General features: G+C 47.1%; 1 protein-coding gene across 1 annotated transcript in view; it reads left to right on the plus strand.

Annotated features, from left to right (window-relative positions):
• The first annotated feature begins 310 nt into the window (after positions 1-310).
• PCGF3 (polycomb group ring finger 3) overlaps positions 311-26,459 on the plus strand; it is a 45,758-nt gene continuing 19,609 nt past the window's right edge. Inside the window, exons 1-7 of the mRNA XM_084760608.1 lie at positions 311-512; positions 11,388-11,427; positions 11,683-11,823; positions 13,176-13,293; positions 14,396-14,492; positions 17,617-17,672; positions 26,232-26,339. Of these exons, the coding sequence (XP_084616734.1) occupies positions 13,185-13,293; positions 14,396-14,492; positions 17,617-17,672; positions 26,232-26,339 (370 nt within the window). The 5' untranslated portion in view covers positions 311-512; positions 11,388-11,427; positions 11,683-11,823; positions 13,176-13,184. The remainder of the gene's footprint in view (positions 513-11,387; positions 11,428-11,682; positions 11,824-13,175; positions 13,294-14,395; positions 14,493-17,616; positions 17,673-26,231; positions 26,340-26,459) is intronic.

Below are 26,459 nucleotides of genomic sequence, written 5' to 3' on the forward strand. Positions count from 1 at the left end.
ATCCATGGGCCAGGTGCTCGGGTTTCGTTCCCAGCCTAGACAGTCGCCCGTCAGCAGCGTCTTTAGCTCTGAAGGGGCGGAGTTTCTCCAGGTAGTTGCTTCTGACCACGCCCTCTGACACACCTCTCACCCGGTGGCCACGCCCCCGAGCTTCGCCACGCCCCCGAGCTCCACCCCGCCTGTCTCGCCGAGCCAGTTTTCTGAGTCAAGCGAATGCCAGCACGCGCTTGCGCCCTCTGGCCCCGCCTGCACCCCACCCCTATAGGCCCCGCCCACCAGAGGCCCCGCCCCTCTCGTTTGCGAGGTGGGAGCTGAGACTCACACTGCGCATGCTCCAACCGCGGCGCCCCCGACTCCGCACTCGGCTGGTTTCGGGCATTTCCGCCTCTTTGTTTTAAACTCCGCACGGCTTTTTTCTCCTCCTCTTGGGGGGGACCCAGAGGGAGCGGCGCCCCCCTCCCCCTCTCGGCGAGCCCCCGCGTGCGCCCGCTCGCCCGCCGCCCGAGACGCAGGTCAGTGAGCCCGCCCCGCCCGGCCTGGCCCGCGCGCCCGCTCCTCAGGCCGCGGCCTCGGCCCGTGGTGGGCAGAAGGCTGCGAGCCCAGCGCCCTCGGCAGGCCCGGGAGGCGGGACCCTAAAAGCCTGCAAGAAGGCCAGGACTTGGGAGGTCTGGACCCCGGGAGGGCAGAACCTTGGGCCATGCTGGGTCCCGGAACAATCAGGACCCCGGGAGGACAAGAACCTGGCTGGACCAGGCAAAACCCGGGGAAGACAAGAGCCTGCACCAGGCTGGACCCTGGACCAGGCTGGACCAGGGGTGGGCAGAATCCTAGACCAGGCAGAACATGGAGCCAGCCTGGATTCCGAGCAGTTTGGACCCCGAGACGACAGGACCTAGGGAAGAGGAGCCCAGATCGGCTGGACTTGGCACCGGGCAGGATACCAGAGAACAGGACCCCGGAAGAACAGGAGTCTGGACCTGGCTGGATCCAGGGAGATCAGGAGCGCAGACCAGGCAGGACCCACACCAAGCCAGAATTACTTAGGGCCAGTCATGTAGGACTGGGCAGATTCCTCATAGTGCTGGGATCCCAAGACAGGTGGAGAGACCCGACCCTTTGAATGGACATGGGGGGAGCGGGGGAGAGGGTTCAATAGTAGAGACCTGACAGATTCTAGGAAAGGTCACTGAGGAAGAATGGATCTCAGGACCTAGAAAACGCCAGAATTCCTGAGATGGTCCAACTCAAGATAGATACAGAGGAGAGACTTAAGACCCTGCGACCACCCCCACCGAGGCCCAGGAACGCTGGGACAAGGCCGCTGGAAGGTCAGGACTCAGGGACAGATCCGGCTGTAGCGAGCTGGGAAACCGAGGCTGGCCAGAGTCGTTTGAGCAGTTTGGGGCCCTGAGGGTGAACTGCGAGGAGGGGTCCAGGACAAACAGAAGCAGAGGTGGGGTCACTTTAAGCCTTGGGGGCCAGAACTTTGAGGTAGCCCTCAGGAATTACATGGGTAATGATTGGAGCTTTAAGGCAGGGAGGCATGGAACTCTGGACATCTAGAACCCTACCCCCCAAAAAACTCTGCTGAAAAAGATTACAAGGCATTAGGAGATCCAGGGATGGTTCAGATCTGCTCCCCTCTAGCTGGTCCCTCTGCTGTGTGGTGCTTACATGTGGGGCCCTGACGTATCAGCCCAAGAGTTTAAACCTTGCACTCCCCACAAGTCCCCCTAGCACCCTGATGCTGTGAGGTAGGTGAGGGTCTTAGCATAGTTGCAAGGCAAGGTTGGAGTTGGCCCTGGCTCCAAGGACTCGGGATGTCAAGGGCATGCCTTGTGCTTGCTGCTTCAGGCCCGGGCCTCCGCGCTGCCTCTTGCCTACCCTGCCCAGCTCCTCCAGTGCTGTGCCTTTCCCTGGCTTGGGCCACAGGTCAGTGGCCACTCCTTCACCCTCCTCCCTCCTCTTTCCCCAGCAGGTCATGAGGGTGTATAGAGAGGCTAGGGGTGTGTCCAGGGGAGGCTGTCCAGGAGTAGGTAGGAAGGTGAGGTCAGTGAGCAGAGGACTGAAGGGTCATTGCACAGATCAGCGCCTAGGCACTCATGCTCCTGTTCCTCCCCTGAAAAGGAAAGCGTTCTTGTTTCTCTGAAATACCCCCAGTCAGTCTGTCATGGTGAGCCAGTGTTTGTGTCAAAGCTGCTGGGGAAAGGAGGGAGGGTGAGGGAGCAGCCGCTGACCTGTGGCCAGCACCAGGCATGTGTTTCTGCTGCTGTGGGAGACGTTAAGAGGTAGTAGCGTGCTGATGTGTTTCAATATGAGAAGGCTAGGGGATTCTCGTGTAACCTCCTAGCTCCCACGGAGACCTGGGGTGGTCAGCAATGGGTGTGTGGCCCTGGTGGAAGCGCTGCTTGGTCGGGCTACGCTCAGAGGTGCTGTGGACAAGGTGAGTCTAAACTCTGGGCTGTTTGGATTCCTAAGTGATACTTGGACTGGCCAATTCCATGTTGTCAGTTTGAGCCACTTCACTTTTTTGGTTCCTGAGGGGGAAAAAGAAGCCTAGGTGTCTTAGTACTGGGTATATCAACTGAGTTGAGACCTGTGTAGCCCAAACTGGAAAGTTGTATTTGTCAAGCGCCTCTTACACTTGGGAGCCTTGTACTTAGAGCTTACCTCTGACTTGTTCTTTGCTGTGCGCTTTATTGTAATTTGCTGTGTGAAATTTTAGAAAAGACTGAGCCTTTGTTTAAGTTTGATGGTGCTCTTTCACTTTTTTTTTTCCCCTTGCTTGGACTTTCAAACATGGAGCAGTGTTGGCGGCTTATGTTACTTACATGTTGCTATACAAACGGACTGTCCCAGCTCAGCTGATCTCTCAGGTCTTCTGACCAGGTTCCATAGGCCTGTCTGTATTCAGGGTACGAGCTAGGCCTTCTTTGGGGGCCCCACATGTAGTGTCCCAATCCTGCTCCCCTTTCCCTCTGGAAACCCATTTCTTTTCCTAGGGCATCTCAAAGGACAACAGAGAAGAGGCCAGTGAGAGAGTAAGGCAGCCTCTGGAAGGAGGCTATAGTCTTTACAGCAGGCCCCTGCACGGGGTATGCCATTTTCTGGGGCTGAGTTGTTTTTTAGAATGAAAACACAAGACCCTCTGCACACTTGAGAGGAGGAACAGAGTGGGTGTGCCAGAAATGGGTCAGGTTTGCAGTATTGCTGTCAGCCAGGCATTTGTCAAGTTTTAAGTATCATATGGCCCATACCCAACAAAGTTTCAAAAGTAAGAGTTACGTGTAGATTCAGACATGGTGGCTCCTACCTGTCATACTAGCAGTTGGGAGCCGAGACAGGAGGGTTGCAGTGAGTTTGAGTTTGAGGCAAATATGAGCTACCATAGTGAATCCCAGGCTAGTTTGAGCTGCAGAGCAAGATCCTATCTCAGAGACAAAAATAGTTGTGTGAGAGTGAGGCCTGTGCCTATCTCCGAGACATAGCGTGTGTGTGTAGAATGGTTAGTGAGAGCCACTAAATAACATACCGGGCTCATCTGATGTCACTGTAAAAGTTAAGATGATTGTAATGCATACATGTATCCTATTTAAGAGACATCTGTTACAAACAGAAAATGTTCCTGGTAGTTAACTTACCATTTGGAATGTTCTGGCAGACAGACCACTGTGGATAAAGTGGGGTGTAGGAGCACGGTGCTAACCTCTGGGTGAGGGCTTTCTAGAAGTTAGGAGCCTTGCCATTGTTATTCTGAAAGAAGTTATAAACCAACCTTCTAGATTTTTTTTAACCATCTTAAATAATATGGAGAGAGTGTTTTTCCAGGTATATTGGGCCTCATGCACTAGGTTGTGAGTGGCTTTTTCACAATAGTAGGGTGTGAGATTCTGGAAAGGTCGGGATATTTGTCCTTTGTGGGAATATTATCTTCAAAGAAAGATCTCTGACAGATTGGGAACCCCTTCTCCCCAGCCCAGGTCTTGGAGGGAGTGGTGGAAAATTACCCAGGGTCCCCTGGATGCTCTTGTCCCATGGCCAACTCCCTGTCATCTCTGTTTTTTGTTTTGTTTTGTTTTTGGTTTGGGTTTTTTGTTTGTTTGTTTTGTTTTATTTTTTGTTTTTTGGGTTGTTTTTTGTTTTTTTTTTTTTTGGTTTTTCGAGACAGGGTTTCTCTGTTTAGCCTTGGCTGTCCTGGACTCGCTTTGTAGGCCAGGGTGGCCTCGAACTCACAGCGATCCTCCTGCCTCTGCCTCCCAAGTGCTGGGATTACAGGCGTGCGCCACCACGCCCGGCTGTCCCTGTCATCTCTGAACTTCAGGAGGTTCCACCTCCAGTTCACAGGACGATTGACTAGAATTGTTGGAGGTGATGTGTGTTTTAAAACAAGGTGGGTTTGGGTCTGTGCTATTCTTTTATGGTCAGATTTATTATTTGCTGTTTACTGTTCAAAATTGGATTTAAAGTTGAAGATGTAATTTTTCTTTATTTAGGGAACACTTTGTGGTTGAAGGTCAGGTTCCTGTTGTCTGCTGTGACCCTCACAGTCTTACTGGTCACACTGCGAGAGTGTTGCACAGTAGGTTAGGCTTCACAGCCGGAACTACTCACTCCTTCTGTGAGTTGACATCATTAACTTAGCTAGACATTGTAATGCATGCCCCTTGCTTCTGCTCATGAGACTAAAACATGGTCATTTGAGCTCAGAAGTTGGAGGCCAGGCTGGGCAACCCTGTTTCAAAAAATAAACTAATTATTTAATTACAAAGAAAGATGAAGCCTTTAAAAAATGAGAAAACATCCTTTTCTCTGCGACATAACTTCTCAACATTAACTAAATTATACAGAAGCTGAAAGGTTAGGACAGGGTGGTAATGAGCATAACCTACTTCTGTTGTTGTAGACTGCCCACTGAATTGAGCAAACTTCCACCGACACTTCCGGAGATGCTGTTTTCCTCAGCCTATTGCGGTGTTAAAGAGAAACTCTACAGTGTTTAGTTGGACCTCAAGATTAGAGGTTAATTGGATTTTTTTTTAAGTTCTTTGCTGTATTAGCAGTAAATTCTACAATAAGGAGCGTGTGGATGGTGAGATGTGTTTATAGACTTCCCAAAGCCCCTGATTAGCCCCTTGTGCCCTGTGTGGGTTTCTTCGCTCAGACTAGACCTGCAAGTCCTATGTGATCATTGTAAGGCCTAATGGAGGCCCCTGGGTCACATGGTGAGTTTTGGAGTTTGTAGTGGCTTTTTTTTTCTCTGTCTACTGGTTCCAGTAGGGCCTGGCCTGTGTTAGGTGCTCAACACACTCTTGCTTAGAGGAGATCATGAGCAGTGGCTTTTGTGGCTTTATGCTGAGAGTATGTCAGCTGTCAGCTTGGTTGCTAAAGTCCTCAGGACATGCTCTACAAGCCAGTAATGAGGGTCAAGCCACACATACAAGTGTGGTACCACTTTAAGGACTTTTTCTTTAAAAATAATTGTTTTTTTAATATGTGTGGCGCACACCTTTAATCCCAGCACTCGGGAGGCTGAGGCAGGCAGATCGCTGTGAGTTCAAGGCCAGCCTGATCTAAAAAGTGAGTCTAGGACAGCCAAGGCTACACAGAGAAACCCTGTCTCAAAAAAACCACACACACACTCACACACACACACACACACACACACACACACACACACACACACACATATATATTTATGTGAGTGTGTTTTCTCAGTGCAGAAACACTGAGGACATATGGAGATTAGAAGATAACTGTGGAATCTTGGTTTCTCCTGCCATCTTTATGTGGGTTCCAGGAATTGAACTTTGGTCATTAGGCTTGGTGGCAAGTGCCTTAACCCCCGAGTCATTCCACCAGCTGCCACCCTTTGCTTTTTTTTTTTCCCTCAAATTTTAAAAATCTAAGTGCTTACCAAAGCACAAACAAACAAACAAAAAAACTGTAATGGAACAGCCAAGGCTACACAGAGAAACCCTATCTTTTTTGGGGGGGGGGTTTGAGACAGGGTCTCTCTGTGTAGCCTTGGCTGTCCTGGACTCGCTTTGTAGACCAGGCTGGCCTCGAACTCACAGCGATCCGCCTGCCTCTGCTTCCGAGTGCTGGGATTAAAGGCGTGCGCCACCACGCCTGGCTGAGAAACCCTATCTTGAAACAAAACAAAACTACAACAACAAAAATCTAGTGGAGCACAAATGCAGGAATTATAATCAGTGGCATCTGCTGTGGTCCCGGTGTTGTCTTCACTCCTCCCAGATGTTTAGGTTAGAGTCCTACTAAAAAATGACTGCCTGACAAGTAAGCTTGTGGGGAGGCTTTGTCCTGGAAGATAGAATTAAGTGCCTTATCAAAAGTCCTGAGTGCTTCTCCATCCTTTTTGCCCCAAAGGTCTTGGCATGGGGATTAGGTCTGAACAAGCTACAGGATCTACTGTGACCCGGATTCCGTGCTGAGGAATAAACTTAGGTTGCTCATAAGCCTTTTATTGTAGATGTTCTGTGACAGCAGCCTACTGTCTAGGACAGGACTCTCATGCTCACTTGTAGGACACAGTTTTCTATTTGATAATATCTTTATTTTTCATTAAATGCCACTGTCCTGTCATTGAAGTATCAAAGAGCAACTTCAGATGGTCGGCCACCTCTTTCAGGAAATGAGGAGGAACCCTGCTTAAAGCAGAAGCAGGCCTAACTCCCATCTATCCCACAACCCCCTGCACCAGGGTGGGGGGCTTGGCATGTCCCCCAAATAGCTACTTTGAGGGTTTTACAGATGGCCTTGTTGTCATAATGAAAGTCCTTATAAGTTTTCCTGGGGTCTGGTGCTAGGTTGTCCCATCCTGAGACAACCCAGAGAAGTCTGGTGCTGTGTTGCTGGGCTCTGTCCTGACCAACTCCAGGAGGCCTCACATTAGCCTGATGTCTGTTTTAATACACTCATGGAATTCTGATGTTGAGTTTTATGTCCTTCTGATATCCTCAGAGTGATGAGACTTTGGAGTAAGACATCCCAGGTTGGAGTATTTCTGCTTTGTGACTTATATCAGTAACCCATGGCTACCATACATGCGGTGAGTTGCTAGTGACTTATTCCCTGCTGGCTGGTTTTGTGAGGTGAAATGCTACAACACAGTCAGCCAAAGACAGGCATATTGGTGAGGTCATAGATTGGGACAGGCCTCTGTCCTCAGCATCTGTCTTTGGTTACCCCCAAGGCCAGTGATTGTCCTTGGAGCCTGACAGCCGTAAGCTCTTCTGGCTAGGTGGAAAACCAGTCATAGAAGTTTCAGCACAAATTAGATGACATGTAACTATGTGTATCTTTGAGGGTACAGTGTTCAAGCTCAGCACAAAGCTTCTGGGAAAGTTCTAATCTGTGTAGGAAACTCCTACTTGCCAGTGAAGGATAATGTTCCATCTATTAACCATGGGAGGGACCTCTGCAAGACTCCCACAGACCAGGAAGTTCTGGGAGAGACTGGAGTGGTCTTGGATGTAGGAAGTGTGCCAGTGGTAAGAACCAGCCACCACAGAAGGGTCGGCACAGAGCTTACTGAACAGCACTGTCGTGGACAGATCGTAGGGCAGAAAGAGGCCCCTTTGCAGTGAGGTGGGAAGACACTTGTCAGCAGCCGAAGTTCTGTAACTGCCTTATTTGGAAAAGATTCATTTTTAAATTTTTTTAAATTGTAAGAACTGTTCTTTTAGTATTGATAAAGCTATTATATTCATTAATATGTATGTTTAGGGACCAGCTTGGAATCTGATCAGATCAGTGGTGCCTAAGACGTAGATCTGATGGTGTCTTTACCTAGATCTTCCCCCCAGGAGAGTAGGCTTCTGTTACTGATTTTAATGAGGACAGCATTCTCTCTCCAACCCCCCCCCCCTCAGTCTTTTGTAACTCAGGGTGGTATCAAATTCATACAGCTAAGGATGACCTTGAGCTTTTGGTCTTCCTGCCTACACCTCCTGAGTGTTGGGGTCACGGGGCTGCACCACCATGCTGGGGTGGATCTAGGGTCCTGTTCATACTTGGCAGGCGTCACTTACTGAGCAAGGACAGTGTCTTGCAAGCTTAGATTGAACGGTTGTCCTCATCTTCTGAGGTACATGAGAAGGAGCACCTGCTTGCATAGTGGTTTCTTTTACATTATCTGCAGCCAGGATTAAGAGAAGTTTTATTTTCTAGTTTTAAAAACATTTAAAGTTATATTTTTATTTATTTGCTTTGGTGGTGGCATTCTTAGGACAGCTGTGGAATTCGGTTCTCTCCTTTTACTATGTAGGTCCCAGGGATTGAATGTCCACATTCATCTCTGTTCTTGTAACCATAGATGTGATGATGTGCGATGTAGCAAACAGCCGACATAGGCGCTTCTCAGAGGCCTGGAGAAGACACCAGGCCGGCCGTTTGGCCACGTGGATGTGGTAGAGGTTCTGAACACTGCACAGGGTTAGGGCACCATGGCCTGCCACTCACTAGCACACTCCATTTTGTAAGTAAGTCTCATTGGGTTTTTAATTTAAACTTTCTGTTTAGTAATAAAGTCGATCAGATGAAATTCACTTAATTTGGATTTTTCTTTAGTGAATCCCTTTTCATCATTTAGAGCAGAAATGGGCCAAGTTTCTTTTAAAAACAAGTAGTATTTTGGGCGTGGCAGCTCTACTCCATCTGGAGAGCCTGGGATACATCTCATATGGTGTAGATATGTGCGTCTCAGCCACGATAGAGCCACATCACTAATCAGAGAAGGTGATGAACACTCTGACCTACGTGGCACTGAGCGTGGCAGCGTGTGCCCTGTGGAATGTGAGCATTTCCTTGAGGGATCCTGGCTAAGTGTGATTCAGTGCCTCCCTACCATGAGGAGTATGCCTGTCGTTTATTTTAAATTGTAAGATACTCTTTTCATCAGTTTATTGTGTAGCGGGGACTCAAGGCCTCTTCCTGAGACCCATGGTCGCCCTTGCTGGCCAGCCCATAGCAGGCTGCCCACCCTTCTGGAATGTTGTGTCCCATCCGAGTGGCATTGTTCTGTTCTTCAACAGAGAGCCCTGCAGGGCTGGTAGCACCCTGCTTTTCCTAACTGCTGAGGAACCGCTGCTCTGTGCGCCCGATCTTCTCACGGGCTGCATGTTGATGGGCATCCCAGTCACCTCCATCAGAGACTTTTGCACGCGGAGCTGTAGTGTTCACATCTGAGTTGCTGAGAAGTCATGTGTTAGCATCTCCTTCAATAGGGTTACTTCCTGACAATCTTTTAGGATGTCTAAAAATACTGAATGGGTGATTTATCAAGTAATTTTTATGTGTCTGTTGGGAAGAGCGTGTGTTGTTCTACGTTTACTTTTTGGTGTAAGCAATGTTTCCCTTGTACTGTTGCCTACCCGTATCCCCAGAATACACCCGACTCGTCCCGAATAACCCCCCTTTGCATACGATGGGTGATGCGCTGCTCAGGGTCAGGCAGGTCTGTTAGTTCCCTTCCAAATCTCATCTTGCTAGAATTTGGTGCAAGACTAGTAGTTAGTTTTGTAAAGTGAGCTGGGGAGCCATCTTTAGCTGTGCATGGGAATGTGAACTTAGGGCCTGCTGCAGGACAGACAAATGAGTGTCCACTTCAAATACTTGTACAAGCTGAAATGGTGATTTGCTCTTAGAAATGATGGACTTACAGACCCAGAGTTTTATTTGAAGAAAATTTTGTGACTACTTATTCAGGTCCCATAATAGAGAATATTTTGGGTTTTCTTTACTAGTTTCAATTTAGGTGCTGTCCTGCCCCACCCCCCCAGGAATTTATCCATTTCATATAAACTTCATTTTAAAAAATTACATGTAAGCCAGATGTGGTGAATCCCAGCACTAGAATTAAACGTGATTAGAAAGTCAGGTATAGTGGCTTATGCCTATAAGCGCACCACTTGAGAGGCTTAGAAAAGATAATCACTGCAACTTTGAAGTCAGCCTGGGGACCGGAGTTTTAGGCCAGCTAAGGCTGCATAGTAGAGCCCTATCTCAAAGCAATGAGTGGAGGCCAAGGGGGGAGGGGGGGAGGGGGATGGGAGGGAAGGGGAGGGGGAGGGGGAGGGGGAGGAGAGAGAGAAAAGGGAAGACAGGGAGGGGAAGGAGAGAGGTTCTTTTGTCACAGGAGCCACCAAATTTCAAGGGACAGCAATTTCATGTGGTCATTGGCCTCCATACTAGGCAGGGGCTAGTTTAAGACCGGCCTGGCCTTGAGCTGGCTCCACCTCTTCTCTCATGTCTGTCTCTTCCCTCACGTCTGTCATCACCACCTTATTTACCTGCGAGGACATACTCACCCCTTCTACCTCCCCATTTCCTGCCCTCATTGTGTGCAAGTTTCCTGGGCTGGTTAGTTAACAAACTGCAGTTCCGAGGCTGGAGAGGCCTAGTGGCTAGGAGCGCACACTGTTCTTCCAGAGGGCTCAGGCTCCTTTCTTAGTACCTACATCAAGCCGTTCTTACCGGACTGCGACTTAAGCTTCAGGGCATCCAGTTCCCTCTTCTGGCCTCCGCAGGCACGTGTACACACATTACACACATGTATGTAACGAGCATGCACATGTGCATGTGCACATTAAAAAAAAAATCTTAAAAATGAAGTTTTGGAAAAAAATTTAAAGGTGAAATTATGAGTTGCATTTAAAGAGGAAGTTCATTTAAGCACATGTTAAGACTCCAGCCACCTTACTCCCTTCACCAGCAATACCTGTTCACATTGGAAAACACCCTGAACTCAAGGGCAGTGCCAAGGGATGCAGAGCCAGGCTCCTAGGAACCCTCAGAGCACCTGAGTCATAAGTGCCTGCAGGGTTACTCTTGGGAGGCCCCAGATCACTCGACCAGGATTTCTCTAGCCCTGCCCATCTCTGTCCCCTGGCATGAATACCGGGCTCACTGGCCTTAGCCCACTGGGCCTAGTGTGGTACAGTGACCACTTGGGTTCAGGACACATTCAGTGAGTGGGTGGCGAGTCTGTGATTGGGAGAGATAAGGACGTAGTCTAGGTGTGAGGATGTAGAAATTGCAAGCATCAAGTGACGTGAACAACAGAGTGCTACCCTGTCTCCTGAGCTTTCTCAGGTCATCCCTAAACTCTCCTGTCTCCTGGAGCTCCTACAGATACCCTGCCCTGCCTCCCTTACACTATTAGCTATATATTTGCTCTGGATATTGTGCAGGGCTCAGGGACTCTGGGAGGTGTCTCCGCTGAGGTGTCTTTACCGTCATTCTCACTTGATTACTTAAAGCAGGTAAAAAAAAGCAGACATGTCTAACCAAACAGTGCCTGAATTACTATAGGGTAGAGGGTAAGACAAAATCCTCCCATGGTGACACCCATCTCTGCTTCTCCACAGACTTCACGATGTAGCCCCGATTCCAGGCTGTCATTCATAGGTAAGCACGGCGGAAGCCAACCTTCCTTTCTGGCTACCTGTGACTCAGCATGGTGGTCACTTCCTATTTCCTTGAAGTCTGTGCTCTAGTGACTGCCATTGGATTATTTGTGCTTCCTGATCGTCTTCCGGCATTTCTGGTGGCTCTGTCATGGTTTAATATGTAGGACTTACCTAAAATGGGGGGTTTAGTGTGGGCTTGTGTGCAGGACTGGTATCCGTGTGCTTTGAAGTAACAGTGCCATGTCTCTGCTAGAAAATGGAAAAGGAACAAGGGACAGAGGGAAGGTGCAGAAGCCAGCCAGAACTCAGAGGAAGGAGGGACCCTCACATCCACTTGGTGGCCTGAAGCCTCCATGCCACCGGGTGAGGAAGGACACACAGACATCCAGAGGAGGTGAGGTCTTGGATTCCTCCGTCTAGGGGAGGGAGGTCTGGGCTCTGTCTCAGGAATGAAGAGTTTGCTCTCTCTATACTGTGTGTGTACTCTGTAGAGCACCATTAGTTCAGGGTGGGGTCGGTGTGTACCACTGACCAGTCAGTTGCCTAGGAGAGGTGCATGTGGTACCATGATCAGGATGGACTTTGTTGGGGCTGTATAGCCACGCTCAGCTCTGAGTATAAGTGTCTAAAAGGTAGCTCCAGTGAGTCTGAAGCTCAGCAGGGACGAGGTGTGGTGACTTGATGGAAGTGTCATAAGTTAGTTTCCTCTGACACTGAGTCCCTCTCACAAAAAGTGCAAGGATGAGGATGACTAAATTCCTGAGGTTGGACTGGACCAAGCTAGATATCAGCTGTAATGTTCAAAAGCCTGTGGCAGATCCAGGTCAAAGTGATTGGTGGTAGCTGGGCATGGTGGCGCATACCCTTAATCCCAGTGGTCAGGGAGGCAGAGGCAGGTGGATCACTTTGAGTTCAAGGTCAGCCTGGTTTACAAAATGAGTCCAGGACACAGAGAAACCCTGTCTTGAAAAACAAAAACAAAAAGTGGTTGGGGATTAGTTTGGATCCACAGGAACTTATTAGGCCTCCTGTTGGGCTCCGTGTCTCTTTGGCAGACAGTATGGCAGCTAGTGGCAGTGCCTTGAGTTGAGGTTCAAACTCCGCTTACCGTTGAGGCATGAGGTGGGTCGCTGTTCAGTGACGGGAGGAGATGGGATGGGATGGGTCACGCGTCCAACAAAAAGGCCATGATGGGTCCCTACACCCACTACATCTGTGGATAGCGGGAAGACAAGCTAGGAAGGAAACAGGTGCCTGTGTCGTAGGGCTCTAGAGAAACAGAACAGATTGAGTGACATGTGTGCACGGTTCATTACAGGCTCTGGTCTAGCTAGTTCAACATGACTATCTCCCAGCAGAAAGTCCAAGAATCCAGTAGTTGTTTTTATAGTCCATGAGGCTGGGTATCTCAGCTGGTCCAGTGCCAGTGATGGGATGGACTTGCCAGCAAGTGCGAGCAGACAGAGAGCAAGCTCCCTTCTTCCTTGTTCTCTTGTAGCCCAGATTAAAGTGGGTCTTCCTCACAAGATCCAGATTAAAGGGTGTCTTCCTCACAAGACCCAGATTAAAGTGTGTCTTCCTCACAAGATCCAGATTAAAGTGGGTCTTCCTACTTCAGATGATTTAGTTAAGAAAAAAACCCTTCACAGGTATATTCAGCCACTTGAGGGTTAGTTAATTCCAGATGTAGTCAGTTTGACAACCGAGATCGGTCATCACAGATACTTCACTGTGTTTCTCTTGCAGAAGCCAAAGATGTTGACCAGGAAGATTAAACTCTGGGATATAAACGCCCACATCACCTGCCGCCTGTGCAGCGGCTACCTCATTGATGCAACCACGGTGACTGAGTGTTTGCACACATGTGAGTACAGCCACTTTCACCCTGATCTGAATGTGGTGGGGGCTGCTCTAGCACCTTCCTTAGGATTTTAGCCTGGCCGAGGGCAACAGGGCCAGGAGAAGAACAAGGCAATTGAGGAGGGTTGCTGTGGGTGACTTCATGGAGGGAGGCATCTCTTAGGAAAGCTGAGCAAAGGAAAACTACTTTCTTTCTTTCTTTCTTTCTTTTTTTTCCTGCCAAGTTGGCCACTGTTGGTACTTCTGTTGTAAAATTTCAAGTGGAGTCTTTCTTTGTAACAGTCAAGCCTCTTTGTATTTCAAGAGTCAGTATAATGCCTATTTCATGTTATTTATTCTGCTTATCAGGCCTGGATCTGTGCAGAATCGGGTCATTTTAGTATTATCTTATTTTTGTCTTACAGTGTGTAGCCTGTGTATGTATGTGCACCACATGCTTACAGTGCCTACAGAGGCCAGAGGAAGGCGTTTGATCCTTGAGGACGAGAGTTGCAGACAGTTGGGAGCCACCATGTGGGTGCTAGAAACGGAAGCCTAGGGCCTCTGCCACAGCACCAAGTGCTCTAACCACTCAGCCATTTTTCTAGCCCCCTGAGATTTTCTTTCTTAATTTTTCTGTCTCACTGGAAGACAGATGTCCTGTATGGATCAGTTGGAGGCATAGCTGCTGCATGAAAGAGTGCCTGCTAACCCCCGAGATGAAGTGAAAAACTCACAACACGTGTGATTTCCATCCTGTACATTTGGCATTTTTGAAAATGTTTTTCACTTTTGAAGAATTCCTAGGCTAAGGCTAATTGTATCAGTGTACCACCACACTCAGCTAGTTTCACTGGATTTTGCCTAGTTTTGTTGTATAATGTTGTTATCTTTTAGGCCAAATTGCAGATTTTAAATATTAGCTATATTCTCATGATCTTAACCACTCTTGGATGTTTCGTCCCCAGTTAGTTCCTAGGCTCAGCGTGTGTAGCAGGTAATGGCGCCATGCAGCCCGAGGGCACTCTGCTTTCAGAGGTCAGGAACTGTAGAGAGGAGCCTTCGTAGCTCTCGTGGAGTTAGCTGGGCAGGGCACCACCAGGGCGTCACCCTCTCCCTTTGCGTAGTCTGCAGGAGCTGCCTGGTGAAGTACCTGGAGGAGAACAACACCTGCCCCACCTGCAGGATCGTCATCCACCAGAGCCACCCGCTGCAGTACATCGGGTGAGTGACAAGGTGGCCCCGCGCTCCCTCGGTCTTGGTCCCCAGCCAGTACCCTGCAAATGCCCGGGGGCCGTGCCAGTGGATCCCCAGCAGCACCTGCCTCAGGAGGCTGTGAGAAGAAGTAGACTCTCAGACGCTTTCTTTTTCTTGTTGGTTTTTGTGTCAAGGTTTCTCTGCATAACAGAGCCCTGCCTGCCCTGGAACTTGCTTTGTAGATCAGGCTGGCCTCGAACTCAAAGATCTGCCTGTGTCTGCCTCCAGAGTGCTGCTATTAAAGGTGTGTACCACCGTGCCTGGCTTTGTAAGTTCTATTAAACTAAAAGTTTGAAGTGGAAAGGACCCCAGACCTACCCTTCTTTAGAGTAATAACTTGCCCCGGGACTGGGCCTTGAGCCAAAGAAGCAAGGGCCTGTAAGTAGAAATTCTGACTTCAAGGGCCACACTGAAAGGAAAGGAGATCACAGTCAGAGAGATGAACTGAAAGAAAGAGGTGCGCAGCTCCTGGGAGCAGGAGCAGGAGCCCAGGCAGCACTCCTGAAGCCACTGTCTACCCTGCATTGAGATGAGAGTGTTTCTGTGTGCCTGACTTCATTGCCCAGTCGTCTCCTCACAGTCTCTGCGTAGCGTCATGGCCTACATGTCTTGTGTGGTGGACATATGGAAATGTCTAGCAGCTCTTAGTATTTAGTACCGTCTTGAGTCCTTGTCAGTGTCCCACATGGGGAGTGGGTGGGGACATCTGAGGTAAGGAACTTCTGTCCATACTCTCATTGGCTCTTGAACCAAGTTCTTATGCTCCGTGTTCTAGCCAATGCTGTTTGGTGGCAGGTTTTTAATTTGTCACTGTGGTGGCCCTAGGCATCTCAGCCCACTACATAGCTATCCCCAAGCTTGGTGCCTTCCTATACATCAACTCTGTCGGGACTTCCCTGTGATAACCACCTGTCTCAGGCTCTGCTCTGCATCTTCTGTCTTCATGTGCCTCACGACAGCACAGGCTGTGTCACTGCAGTTCTCTGGAGCTCAGAAGCAGGTTCCCCGTTTGAACTGCTGAGGGGAATGGTGAGGGGGCTTCCTTGGGCCTGGGAGTTGGAGGCTGGGAAGACTGGACCAGGTGTTGAACACAAAGGAAAGGAAGCGGGGAAGCATCTTGGCCTGGGTGCTGTGACTTAAATTATGAGCTGGGTAGCAGCTGTTGCCTGCCAGAAACCCCTGGCCTCTAGGGGCTCTTAGCCCCACCCCCACCCTTCTCTGTCTCTTCCTTTGGTTTAGTTGTGTAGCCTTGAACTTCTCATCCTGTCGCTTTTACCTCCCAAGCGCTGAGATGATAAGTGTGTTCTACCTTAACCCATTTGTGCAATGCTGGGATCAAACCAGGAGCGTTGCAAATGCAAAGCAAGCATTCTACCAATGAAGCTATATCTCTGAACTTTCTTAGCCCCTCTCTCACTGGCAATGTCTGGGTTCCATCTGAAATTGTCTAGGGTGATACCTCTGCTGGTGCCAGCCTTTGCTCTTGACTTGGCTACACCTACTCCCATGTCTTGTCTGGTTTTCTACTTACAAGGAGCAAGGGAGGAAAGCCTATGGCCCTGTGGTTTTATGTAGAAGGGGTCTTCTTGGCTTCAGCATTTACATTTCATGATTTAGCGTGGAAAGATATGCCACCAGGACTACCAGAGATGGTCCGGGCGGGTGACAGAGACCTTGCAGAGAATGTTGAAAGTACCACTGTCAGCCTGCAGTGTGAACATGTTCACTTTGAAGAAACAGCTCCATTTTGAGAGCTTTCCATCCAGAAAGTACCCTGTGTTATACATCCCACTTATCCCCGTTTCCTGGTCCTCTTGCCGGGTTTCCAAGGTAGGCAAAGCCTGGCCTCACTGCTTGGTACCCAAGTGTTGGGGTTCTGGTCTTGATCTGCCATCTGCAGCAACAGCTAGGTGGATGTGGCAGAAGATGTCAAGGGCATCAAATGAGTGGAGGGTCCTGGCCTGGTTTGTGATAAAACACTAACCAGAACCAACCTAGGGAGGAAAGGGTTTGTTTGTCTTCCATTCCAGGTAGCAGTTCATCGCTGTAAGGATCAGGCCAGGAACTGAAGAAGAACCATGGGGAAACGCTGCTTCGTGGCTTACTCTCCATAGCTTGCTCAGCCTAGTTTCCCATCAGTCTTGCTCAGGGGTGACACTGCACTGTGGTCTGGGCTCTCCTATATCTGTCAGGAGTTGAGACCTTACCCACCCATGGCCACAGACCCAGTCTGATGCACTCACTTCCTCAGTTGATGTTCCCTCTTCCCAGGCGACTCTGGTTTGTGCCAAGTTGGCCAAACTAGTCAGCACAGGCTCCAGTCTACAAAGTCCAAATTTGCGCCTAAGTGCATACATCCTGGTCTAGGTGTGGACCATGCTCCGTCGTGTGCATAGTGGGATGAAGGTTTGGAGCTCTGTGTGACCAACATACAGTATACAGTTGTGCCTCATAGCCAAGTGCTTCCCAGAAGTTGGAGTGTGCAGTCAGTAACACGAGGTCTTTCAGCTGTCAGGTAGCTGTAGTTACACTAGGACTTGCCCGTGAGTTGGGCAAGCTGAGCGCAGGTTGGCTAGACTCTTGTGCATTTGTCGAAGTACAATCATATGTCAGTTACTGGGTTCATACAGGGTTATAGAACAAGGATTATTCTATAATGTTAATTACATTAACATGGAATATATTACATAGGTTCTACAAGTTAGAATGACTTTGAAAATTAAGAAATTCTCGAACACTTTAATCAAGAAATTACTTGGCATAATTGTACTTTATGCTAAAAAGTAGCAAACTGTAATAGGAACCATATTGTAGATAAAAGTAGTTCTGTGCCTCCATGTTTGCCTGTGTCCAGCAAGTTGAGCCTAACTCTGACCAGCAGGCAGGGGCACTGTTCCCAGAGTGGCCTTATCCCAATAGCTGGAACCTAAATTAAATGATGCGTCAATTCAAATCCTAGATAATTTTTTAGCATGTTTTTCATTGCAAACTAGAAGGAAACCCCAACCTTAAGTTGTTAACTAGAATTTGTAAATAATTACAGCATCTACACTGGTTGACACCGCTCCCCACACCTGTTCTCTTTTTGCAGTCATGACAGAACCATGCAGGACATTGTTTACAAGCTGGTGCCAGGCCTCCAGGAAGGTGAGTGGAAACACTGCTCAGCTCAAGCTCGCAGCTAGGGTTCGGCTCTTGGACCCAGGACCCTTCAGCGGCATCCCCACCTCCCACATCTTAGCTCTAGACCTCCACTGTCTTCCTGTGATACACAGGCTGTGCTAGTCTTAGGAAACAGCAAAGAAGACCTCATGATAAGATGCTGAGATCTTAGAAGCATTTGCAATAGAATTTTATAAGCATGTAGCTAAGTACATGAAGAGCCCTGTATGCTATGATCACTGATTTTTTTTTTTTTATGTTATTTTTTTATTCTGCTAATTTGCTAAAAGTATTTATCAGCTGTAGAAGTTTCTGGGAAGAATTTTTACGGTCGGTTACATATATAAACATATCTGCAAATAAAGATTCTTTGACTTCTTTCCTTCCTGTTTGTGTCCCCTTGATCTCCTTCATTTGTCTTACTGCTCTAGCTAAGATTTCAAGTACTATATTGAACAGGTCTTGTTCCTGATTTTAGTGGAAATATTTTGAGTTTCTTTCCACTTAGGTTGACATTGGCTGTGGGCTTGCTATAAATCACCTCTATTATGTTGGGGTATGTTTCTTTTTTTTTTTTCCTTTTGGCTTTTCTTTTTTTTTAAATATTTTATTTAATTTTAATTTATATGTGAGGGAGTCATAGACAGCTGTGAGCTACCATGTAGGTGCTGGGAATTGAACCCGGGTCCTTCGGAAGACCAGGCAGTGCTCTTAACCACTGAGCCATCTCTCCAGCCCTTCTTTTGGCTTTTCAAGACAGGGTTTCTCTGTGTAGCCTTGGCTGTCCTGGACTTACTTTGTAGACCAGGCTGGCCTCGAACTCACAGTGATCCACTTGCCTCTACCTCCCGAATGCTGGGATTAAAGGCGTGCGCCACCACGACAGGGGAGGTATGTTTCTTGTATCCCCAGTCTCTCCAGGACTTTTGTCATGAAAGGGTGTTAGATTTTGTCAAAAGCTGTTTCTGCATCTGATGAGATGATTATGTGGTTTTGTCTTGAACCATTCCTGTACATCTTTAGGATGAAGCCTACTTGATCATGGTAGATGATCTTTTTGATAGGTTCTTGAATTTGGTTTGCTAGTATTTTATTGAGAAATTTTTATGTTCATACAGGAAGTTGGTCTGGTCTGTAGTTCTCTTCGTTGGGTCTTTTTGTGGTTTATATATGAGGGTGGCTGTAACCTCATTAAAAAGAATTGGACACTATTCCTTCTGTTTCCGTTTTATGGGAAATTGAGGAGTATTGGCGTTAATTCGTCCTTGAAAGTCTGGTAGAATTCTGTCTTGAAGCCATTTGTCTTTGGGACTTTTTGGGGGTGTGGGATAGATTTTAATGACTGCTTCTGTTTCACTATGGTTTATAGATCTGTTTAAATTTCTTATCTAATCTTGATTTAACATTGATAGATGGTATATATCAAGAAAATTTACCCATTTCTTCTAAAGTTTCCAATTTGGTAAAGTATAGATTTTTAAAGTATGTCCTTATGATTTTTTGCATTTCTTTGATATCTGTTGTTACGTCCCATGTTTCATATCTAGTTTTGTTAATTTGAATCTTTTCTCTCTACGTGTTAATTTGGCCAAGGGTTTGTCAATCTTTTGATTTTTTTTTTTTAAAGAGCCAACTCTGTGTTTCATTGATTTTTTTGTTTTGTTTTGTTTTGTGGTTTGTTTTTGTTTCTGTTTTTATTTTGTTTTTTCCCTTTTTGTATTGCATTTTTGTTTGATTTGGTTTGGGTTTTTTGTTTGTTTCTTTGTAGACCAGACTGACCTCAAGCTCCACCTGCCTCTGCCTCCCAAGTGCTAGGATTAAAGGCTTACGCTACCACCCCCAGCTTGTTTGTTTTTATCTTACTGATTTCAGCCCTGAGTTTATTTTTTGTCATCTACTCCTTTTGAGTATTAATTCTTTTTATTCTAGAGCTTTTGGGTATGCCACTAAGTTACAGTATAGTCACTTAGTGGTATGAACTTGGCTCTTAGAATCGCCTTCATTGTGCCCCATAAGTTTGGGTATGTGATATTTTCATTCATTTCTAAAAAAGTTTAATTTCTATCTTGAGACATTTTTCATTCAGTAGTGAATTGTTGGGTTTCCATGAGTTTATAATCTCTCTGCTGTTTCCATTGATGATTCCAGCTTTAATCCATGGTGATCAGATAGGATGCAGGGGATTATTTCTGTTTTCTTGAGTCTGTTGACTTGCTTTGTGTCCAAGTATGTGGTCAGTTTTAGAGGTACTGAAAAGGTATATTCGCTTGTGTTTGAGTGAAATGTTCTGTAAATATCTGTCAGGTCTGTTTGATTTATGAAGTCCAATACCTACAGCGTTTCTCTGTTTCAGTTTTCTCTGGATGACCTATCTGTTGATGAGAGTGGGATGTTGTCACTGTGTGAGGGCCGATATGTGATTTTAGCCGTAGCCGTGTTTTTGTTTTTGTTTTATGAACTTGGGTGCCCCTGTGTTTTTCACAAGATGTTGAGATTGTAATATCTTCTTGGTGGATTTTTCCTTGGATGAATATATAGTGTTTTCCCCTTTCTGTTTGAAGTCTTATTTTATTGGATACATTGCCTTGTTTATTGGATCTATTTGCTTAGAATATCTTTTTCCATCCTTTTACCCTGAGCTGATCTCTATTTGTTGTCAAGGTATAGTTCTTGGATGAAGCAAAAGGAATGGTCCTGTGTTTTTATCCATTCTGTCTTGTCTTTCTATTGGGAGGATTGAGACCAGTGGTGTTGAGGGTTATTAATGAGCAGAGTCTGTCCAGATTCCTATTATTTTGTTGAGTGGTGTGGGTCCTATCCCCACACCTTTGATTTGCTGGTCTGAGATAATTTATTCTTTATGTTTTGTTGGATGTGGTTAACCTCTTCAGGTTGATTTTTTTTTCTAGTGCCTTCTGTAGAGTTGGGTTTTTAGATAGATAACTGCTTAAATTTGGTTTTATTTTGGATTGTCTTTCCTGCGATTGAAAATTTAGCTGGGTATAGTAGTCTGGGATGGTATGTGTGGTCTCTTAAGACGTTGTAGAACATCTGTCCCAGCCTTTCTGGCTTTTAAAGTGCCCATTGCATAGTCATGTGCTATTCTAATGGTTCTGCCTGTATGTTACTTGGTCATTTTTCTCTTGCAACTGTTAATTCTTTCTTTGTCCTGTATGTTTAGTATTTTTATTATTATGTGTCAGGAAGAATTTGTTTTCTCATGTAGTCTAGTTGGTTCTAGGTGCTTCTTTTACTTCAGAGAGGGAGGGACCCCTTCTCTAGGTTAAAGAAAATGTCTTCTGTAATTTTGTTGAAAATATTTTCTATGCCTTTGAACTGGGTTTCTTCTCCTTCCTCTGTTGCTGTTATTTATAGATTTGGTCTTTTCATGGTGTCCCAGATTTCCTGGACGTTTTGTGCCTGGCGTTTTCAGTTTGAATTTTCTTTGGCCAAGGTATCCATTTCTTCTTTCTTGTCTTCAGTGCTTGAGACTCTCTCATCTCTTGTACTCTGTTGGCGAGGCTTGCCGCTGAGGTTCCTGTTTCTGAATTTTTCATTTCCAGATCCCTCGGTTTGGGTTTTCTGTATTGATTTCATTTCTGCTCTCATGTCTTGAATAGTTTTCTTTATTTCATTCTACCCCTTGTTTATATTTTCACAGATTTCATTAATAGATTTATTCGTATCACTGTAAAGATCCTTGAGCATATTCATAAAGGCTGTTTTGCAGCCCTCGTCTGTGCTTCAGCTATGCTGCCTTTCTCAGGGCCAGCTGTAGTAGGGTTGCTGGGCTTTAGTGGACACACACTGTCCTATTTGACCACCATGAATCAAGGCTGGACATCAACAACAGAAACAGCAGGAAGCCTACAGACTCATGGGAACTGCACAACTCACAACTGAACGAAAACCAAGTCAGGATAGAAATTATTGATTATGTTTTTACGTTGATGTCTTGGTATATCTGGATTTGGAATAATTGTAATTCTAGGTGTGATGTCTAGTCTTGTCTTTATAGGTGGGTTTTCCTTTTTTGGATTTCTGTTGCCCTGTGTAGTGGCTGTAGGTTTCCTGGTAGGAAGTGCTTCTGAGTCCCTACCAGGTGTGACACGTGTGTGTGTGTGTGTGTGGTGTGTGTGTGTGTGTGTGTGTGTGTGTGTGTGTGTGTGTGTGGTGTGTGTGTGTGTGTGTGTGTGTGTGTGTGTGTGTGTGTGTGTGTGTGTGTGTGTGTGTGTGTGTGTGTGTGTGTGTGTGTGTGTGTGTCTCCCTGGGTAGAACTTGTTTATAGGGCTAGGATAGAAGGGTCAAAGGAGTGAGCGGAGAAGGTTCACAGGAGGGAGGGAGGCTGGGTCTGCCGTGGGCATCTGTGGAGTCCATAGTGAATGGAAGACGAGAGGAAGACAGGCCTCTGCAGGGGTTCTTCTGCAGGCTTGGGAAGGAGACTGCAGCTACAGAGTCAGAATTGGAGGATGACAAGGAGAATGACGCTTGTCTGCCTAATGCATGGCCAGTGGGTTTCCAGGGAAACCACCTTGGGTGTTGGCTGGTGAGACAGAGGGATGGGGTGAGAGACTGAAGCCAAAGCTTTTAACCACAGTTGGAGAAATGTTTCTCCCCAGAAGGATTCCATTCTTCTTATCAGTAGACTTACATTTAAAAAGCTGTACTAATTGTCATTATTGTATTTTGATTGACAAGAGCTCTGTGGCTGAACTGTATCTTCAGTCCCTTGTTACTGGGTTTTGAATTTTATCTGTAAGAAGCGATGGAAATTTGCTTCTCTCTTTTTACTGAGCTCCCATCAGTGTCACAGGTTTGCTTTGCTTCTTTACGTAGAAAACCTGCAGTCAGTTGGGGCTTGATGCAGAGTCGGGCTGGTGCACATAGAGTCTGCTTGCTGTTGGTGTGTAGAGCTCAGCCTTTCCCCAGTGCATTGCTCCTGCTCTGGGCCAGCAAACATACAACTCAAGTCCACTCATTAGTAGAGTGTTTCACTGGCAATAGTTGCAGTATCTCAGATGCAATTTCACTTCTAAATCCAAGAGAGTCCTGGGTTTCTTTTTAGAGTGTGTGGGTATTACACTGGTGGAGCCTGAGCCAGTCGTGTCTGACTTTTTCATAACTGTGCATCATGGTGCATGCTCCTTGCCACGTGCACTGTTTACAGTGGCTGCATAAGATTCCTTGGGGTAAGTGACCCTGCTCTGGTTCCGTGATGCACCTTTTGGGTTTACTTTGCCTGTTGATTCTGACCAGTGCTGAAATAGTCAGTCTCTGTAGGAATATCTGCTGAACAGAGGAGACACTGTGGGCCAAGTTTAAATGGCTCAGTTCCAACTGTTGCTTATGCAGCATTTAAGCCGTGCGTGTTCGCAAGTAAGATGACTTCCTCACATATCGCTCTGTTTGCCTTTAGGATGGATTACTAACTGGCGAAATTCTACTGTATTTTAGATATATAATACCAAAACAATTCCAATTAATGTTTTTGTATCTGTTTGCTTGGTGGTTTTTCATTGGTTTGTTTTTATAGGGTCTGACTATTTAGCTCTGGCTGGCCTTGAACTCACTGAGATCCCGTCAGCCTCCCAAGTGTTGGGACTAATATGCCTCCATGTTTCTGTATCTGTATATATCTGACATTGGGCATACTAGGTTTTTCATTTTTTATTTTTATTTTTTATGACAAACGACCTACAGAGGTAGTTTTGCCCTACAGTTTTAGGATTTTGCATCTGTGGTCATCTGGTTCCATTATTTGTGGGCCGTGGTGAAGCAGAAGAACATCATGGTGGAAGGAACCAGAGGAGCCAAAACAGGCAAGAAGGGCTCGGAGCAGGTGCCTCCTCAGAAGCACGCCCAGGGACCTGCTTCCCACAGCCAGGCCCTGCCTGGTACACCCCCAGTGAGGCCAGCAGGTTATCCCAGACCCAGTCACCCCCCAGAGCATCACAGTTGCCAACCTTAAGCAGGAGCCTTTAGTTGACCTTTGAGACTCAAACCATACACTGGATATTATCATCTTTATCTTCTTTTATTATGATATGTAAAAAAAATAAAAATAAGAAAATAGGCAGTAATCGTGCTGTCAACAGCTGAGTTATTTCTATCTTAGGGCAATTTCCTGTTGATCTCTGGGCTTTTGGTGTTCAGGTCACAGCTATTTTTGAGGCCACTTTTGGTGGCTTCCCTTTGTAAGAAAGTGTTCCAGTCTCTGGTTTCAGGGTTACCTTTCATATAATGGCACATGGGACCCTCTCTCTCTTCATTTATTCCATGTGTGTATGTGCATGTGTGGGGATGTATGTGCGCCTTATTCCGTGTGTGTGTGTGTGTGTGTGTGTGTGTGTGTGTGTGTGTGTGCATGTATGGGGATGTATGTGCGCCTTATTCCGAGTGTGTGTGTGTGTGTGTGTGTGTGTGTGTGTGTGCGCGCGCGCGCACATGTGGGGATGTATGTGCGCCTTATTCCGAGTGTGTGTGTGTGTGTGTGTGTGTGTGTGTGTGTGCACATGTGGGGATGTATGTGCGCCTTATTCTGTGTGTGTATGTGCACGTGTGGGGATGGATGTGTGCCTTATTCCATGTGTGTATGTGCACGTGTGGGGATGGATGTGTGCCTTAGTCTGTGTGTGTGTGCACATGTGGGATGGCTGTGTGCCTTAGTCTGTGTGTATGCACGTGTGGGATGGATGTGTGCCTTAGTCTGTGTGTGTGCACGTGTGGGATGGATGTGTGCCTTAGTCTGTGTGTGTGCACGTGTGGGATGGATGTGTGCCTTAGTCTGTGTGTGTGCACATGTGGGATGGCTGTGTGCCTTAGTCTGTGTGTGTGTGCACATGTGGGATGGCTGTGTGCCTTAGTCTGTGTGTGTGCACATGTGGGATGGCTGTGTGCCTTAGTCTGTGTGTGTGCACATGTGGGATGGCTGTGTGCCTTAGTCTGTGTGTGTGCACATGTGGGATGGCTGTGTGCCTTAGTCTGTGTGTATGCACGTGTGGGATGGATGTGTGCCTTATTCCGTGTGTGGGGGTGTGGGTGGGTGGGTGGGTGGGGGGTGGGTGTGCATGTGTGTGGATGTATGTGTGCCCTGGCGTGTGACGCTATGGTTGGATGTAGACGCTGGGACAACTTGCAGGAGCCAGTTCTCTCCTTCCACTGTGTGGGCCACAGGATGAAGTTCCGATCGCCAGGCGTGGTGATAGGCATCTTTAATCACTGAACCATCTTCTGGTCCAAGAACATCTCTGGCTGTACTGTTGCCATCTTTTGGGCTGAGCTCTTGCTTCCCTCCACTCTAGAAGTCTCCTTTTCCAACCAGGCACACAGTTCATACATTCCCGTACGTGTACAGGCTGGGTTGCAAAGCATCTGCTGAGGCTGGGCGTGTCCAGAGTGAGTTCTAAGCTAAGGATTCCAGGTCTATAGGGAAAGGCAAATGTACAGACAAAAAGTTTAATAAGGCCAGGCATGAGGCATTCAAGAGACAAGAGCAAGCTGATCACTGTGAGTGGGAGACTAACCTGGTTTACACAGTGAGTTACAAGCCAGCAAGTGACCCTGTATCCAAAGAAAAGAAAAGAAAGTTTAATGAAGCATTTCTTGTTTGACTACATGTAAAGTATGTTACAGAGTAACTTACAGATTTTTTGGTTTAAATACATTACGTTTTCTTTGCCATCTGTCATTTGGGTCTGAATTTTAGTCTTATGAATGGAACTTTCACTGAGAGTCAGAAGCTGTTTTCCTCTAAGTGCAAGGTATCAGCCTGGTCCAGCCAGTGGGCTCCGCTGACCATCCAGGACGGAGCTGCTGCTCTGTGGCCAGTGATCCACAGGACACAGCCCCTGAGGCCCTAGATAGCTCCAGGACTAGATGCCTGCCTTCTAGAATACACTTTCTCTGTAGGTTGGAGGGTTCTGTTTCCCCTTTTTCTTACATTTCTTTCATGGTCACTACTGCCCAGAACCACTGGGCACACAGACACAGGCTTTCAGGACAGGGTTGGGTCTGTTCGTGTCTTCCGGCACATCTCCTACCCACAGCCTAGTGAGAGCTCTTCTGCACTTGATGGCAGCCAGGTGGTCTATGTTGTAACAGTCATGGCTGCAAGGACAGTGACTCGGCAGCATGTTTGGATCACTAAGCTGCCTGTGCCAATACGGTATGTGGGCTCTAGGGATTCGTAGCAGCCACAGTGTCAGTGCTGCTGTGTAAAGGGTCCTCTGAGCCACCTCCTGCTCCAGATGCTGAGTAACCCCTCACCATCCTAGAAGGCTGAGGAGTTGGGTTCGAGTCCTGGGCTAGGATCCCTACAGCTCCAGAGCCTGTCCGGTTACACCACCTGTTACACCTGCTACAGCCCTGCCTTTGTGGTCTTGCACACCCGCAGCATTGGCAGCACTGCCCCACCCTGACCTGTGCTCATTTTCTTACTAGTCCCATCTTCAGACCTGTACTCTAACTCTGCAGATTGCTTCACGGGATGTTAGTGAGCAGTTTTACTATTTTACTGAATATTAAAATTGTCTCCATTCTTAATAGCGGAAATGAGGAAACAGAGGGAATTCTATCACAAACTGGGCATGGAGGTGCCAGGTGACATCAAGGGGGAGGCGTGCTCAGCAAAACAGCACTTAGATCCCCGCAATGGTGAGTAGCTGCCTCAGGCCACCATGCAGTTCACAACTCATTGATCAGGCTTTCCCTCACAGAGCACTTTGTCTCAAGCCTTAGGTGGTTTTTCCAGAAAGGGACCGTTTTCTGATGGTT

Source organism: Acomys minous (genome assembly GCF_964271855.1).
Source record: "Acomys minous genome assembly, chromosome: 15".
Taxonomy (NCBI): domain Eukaryota; kingdom Metazoa; phylum Chordata; class Mammalia; order Rodentia; family Muridae; genus Acomys; species Acomys minous.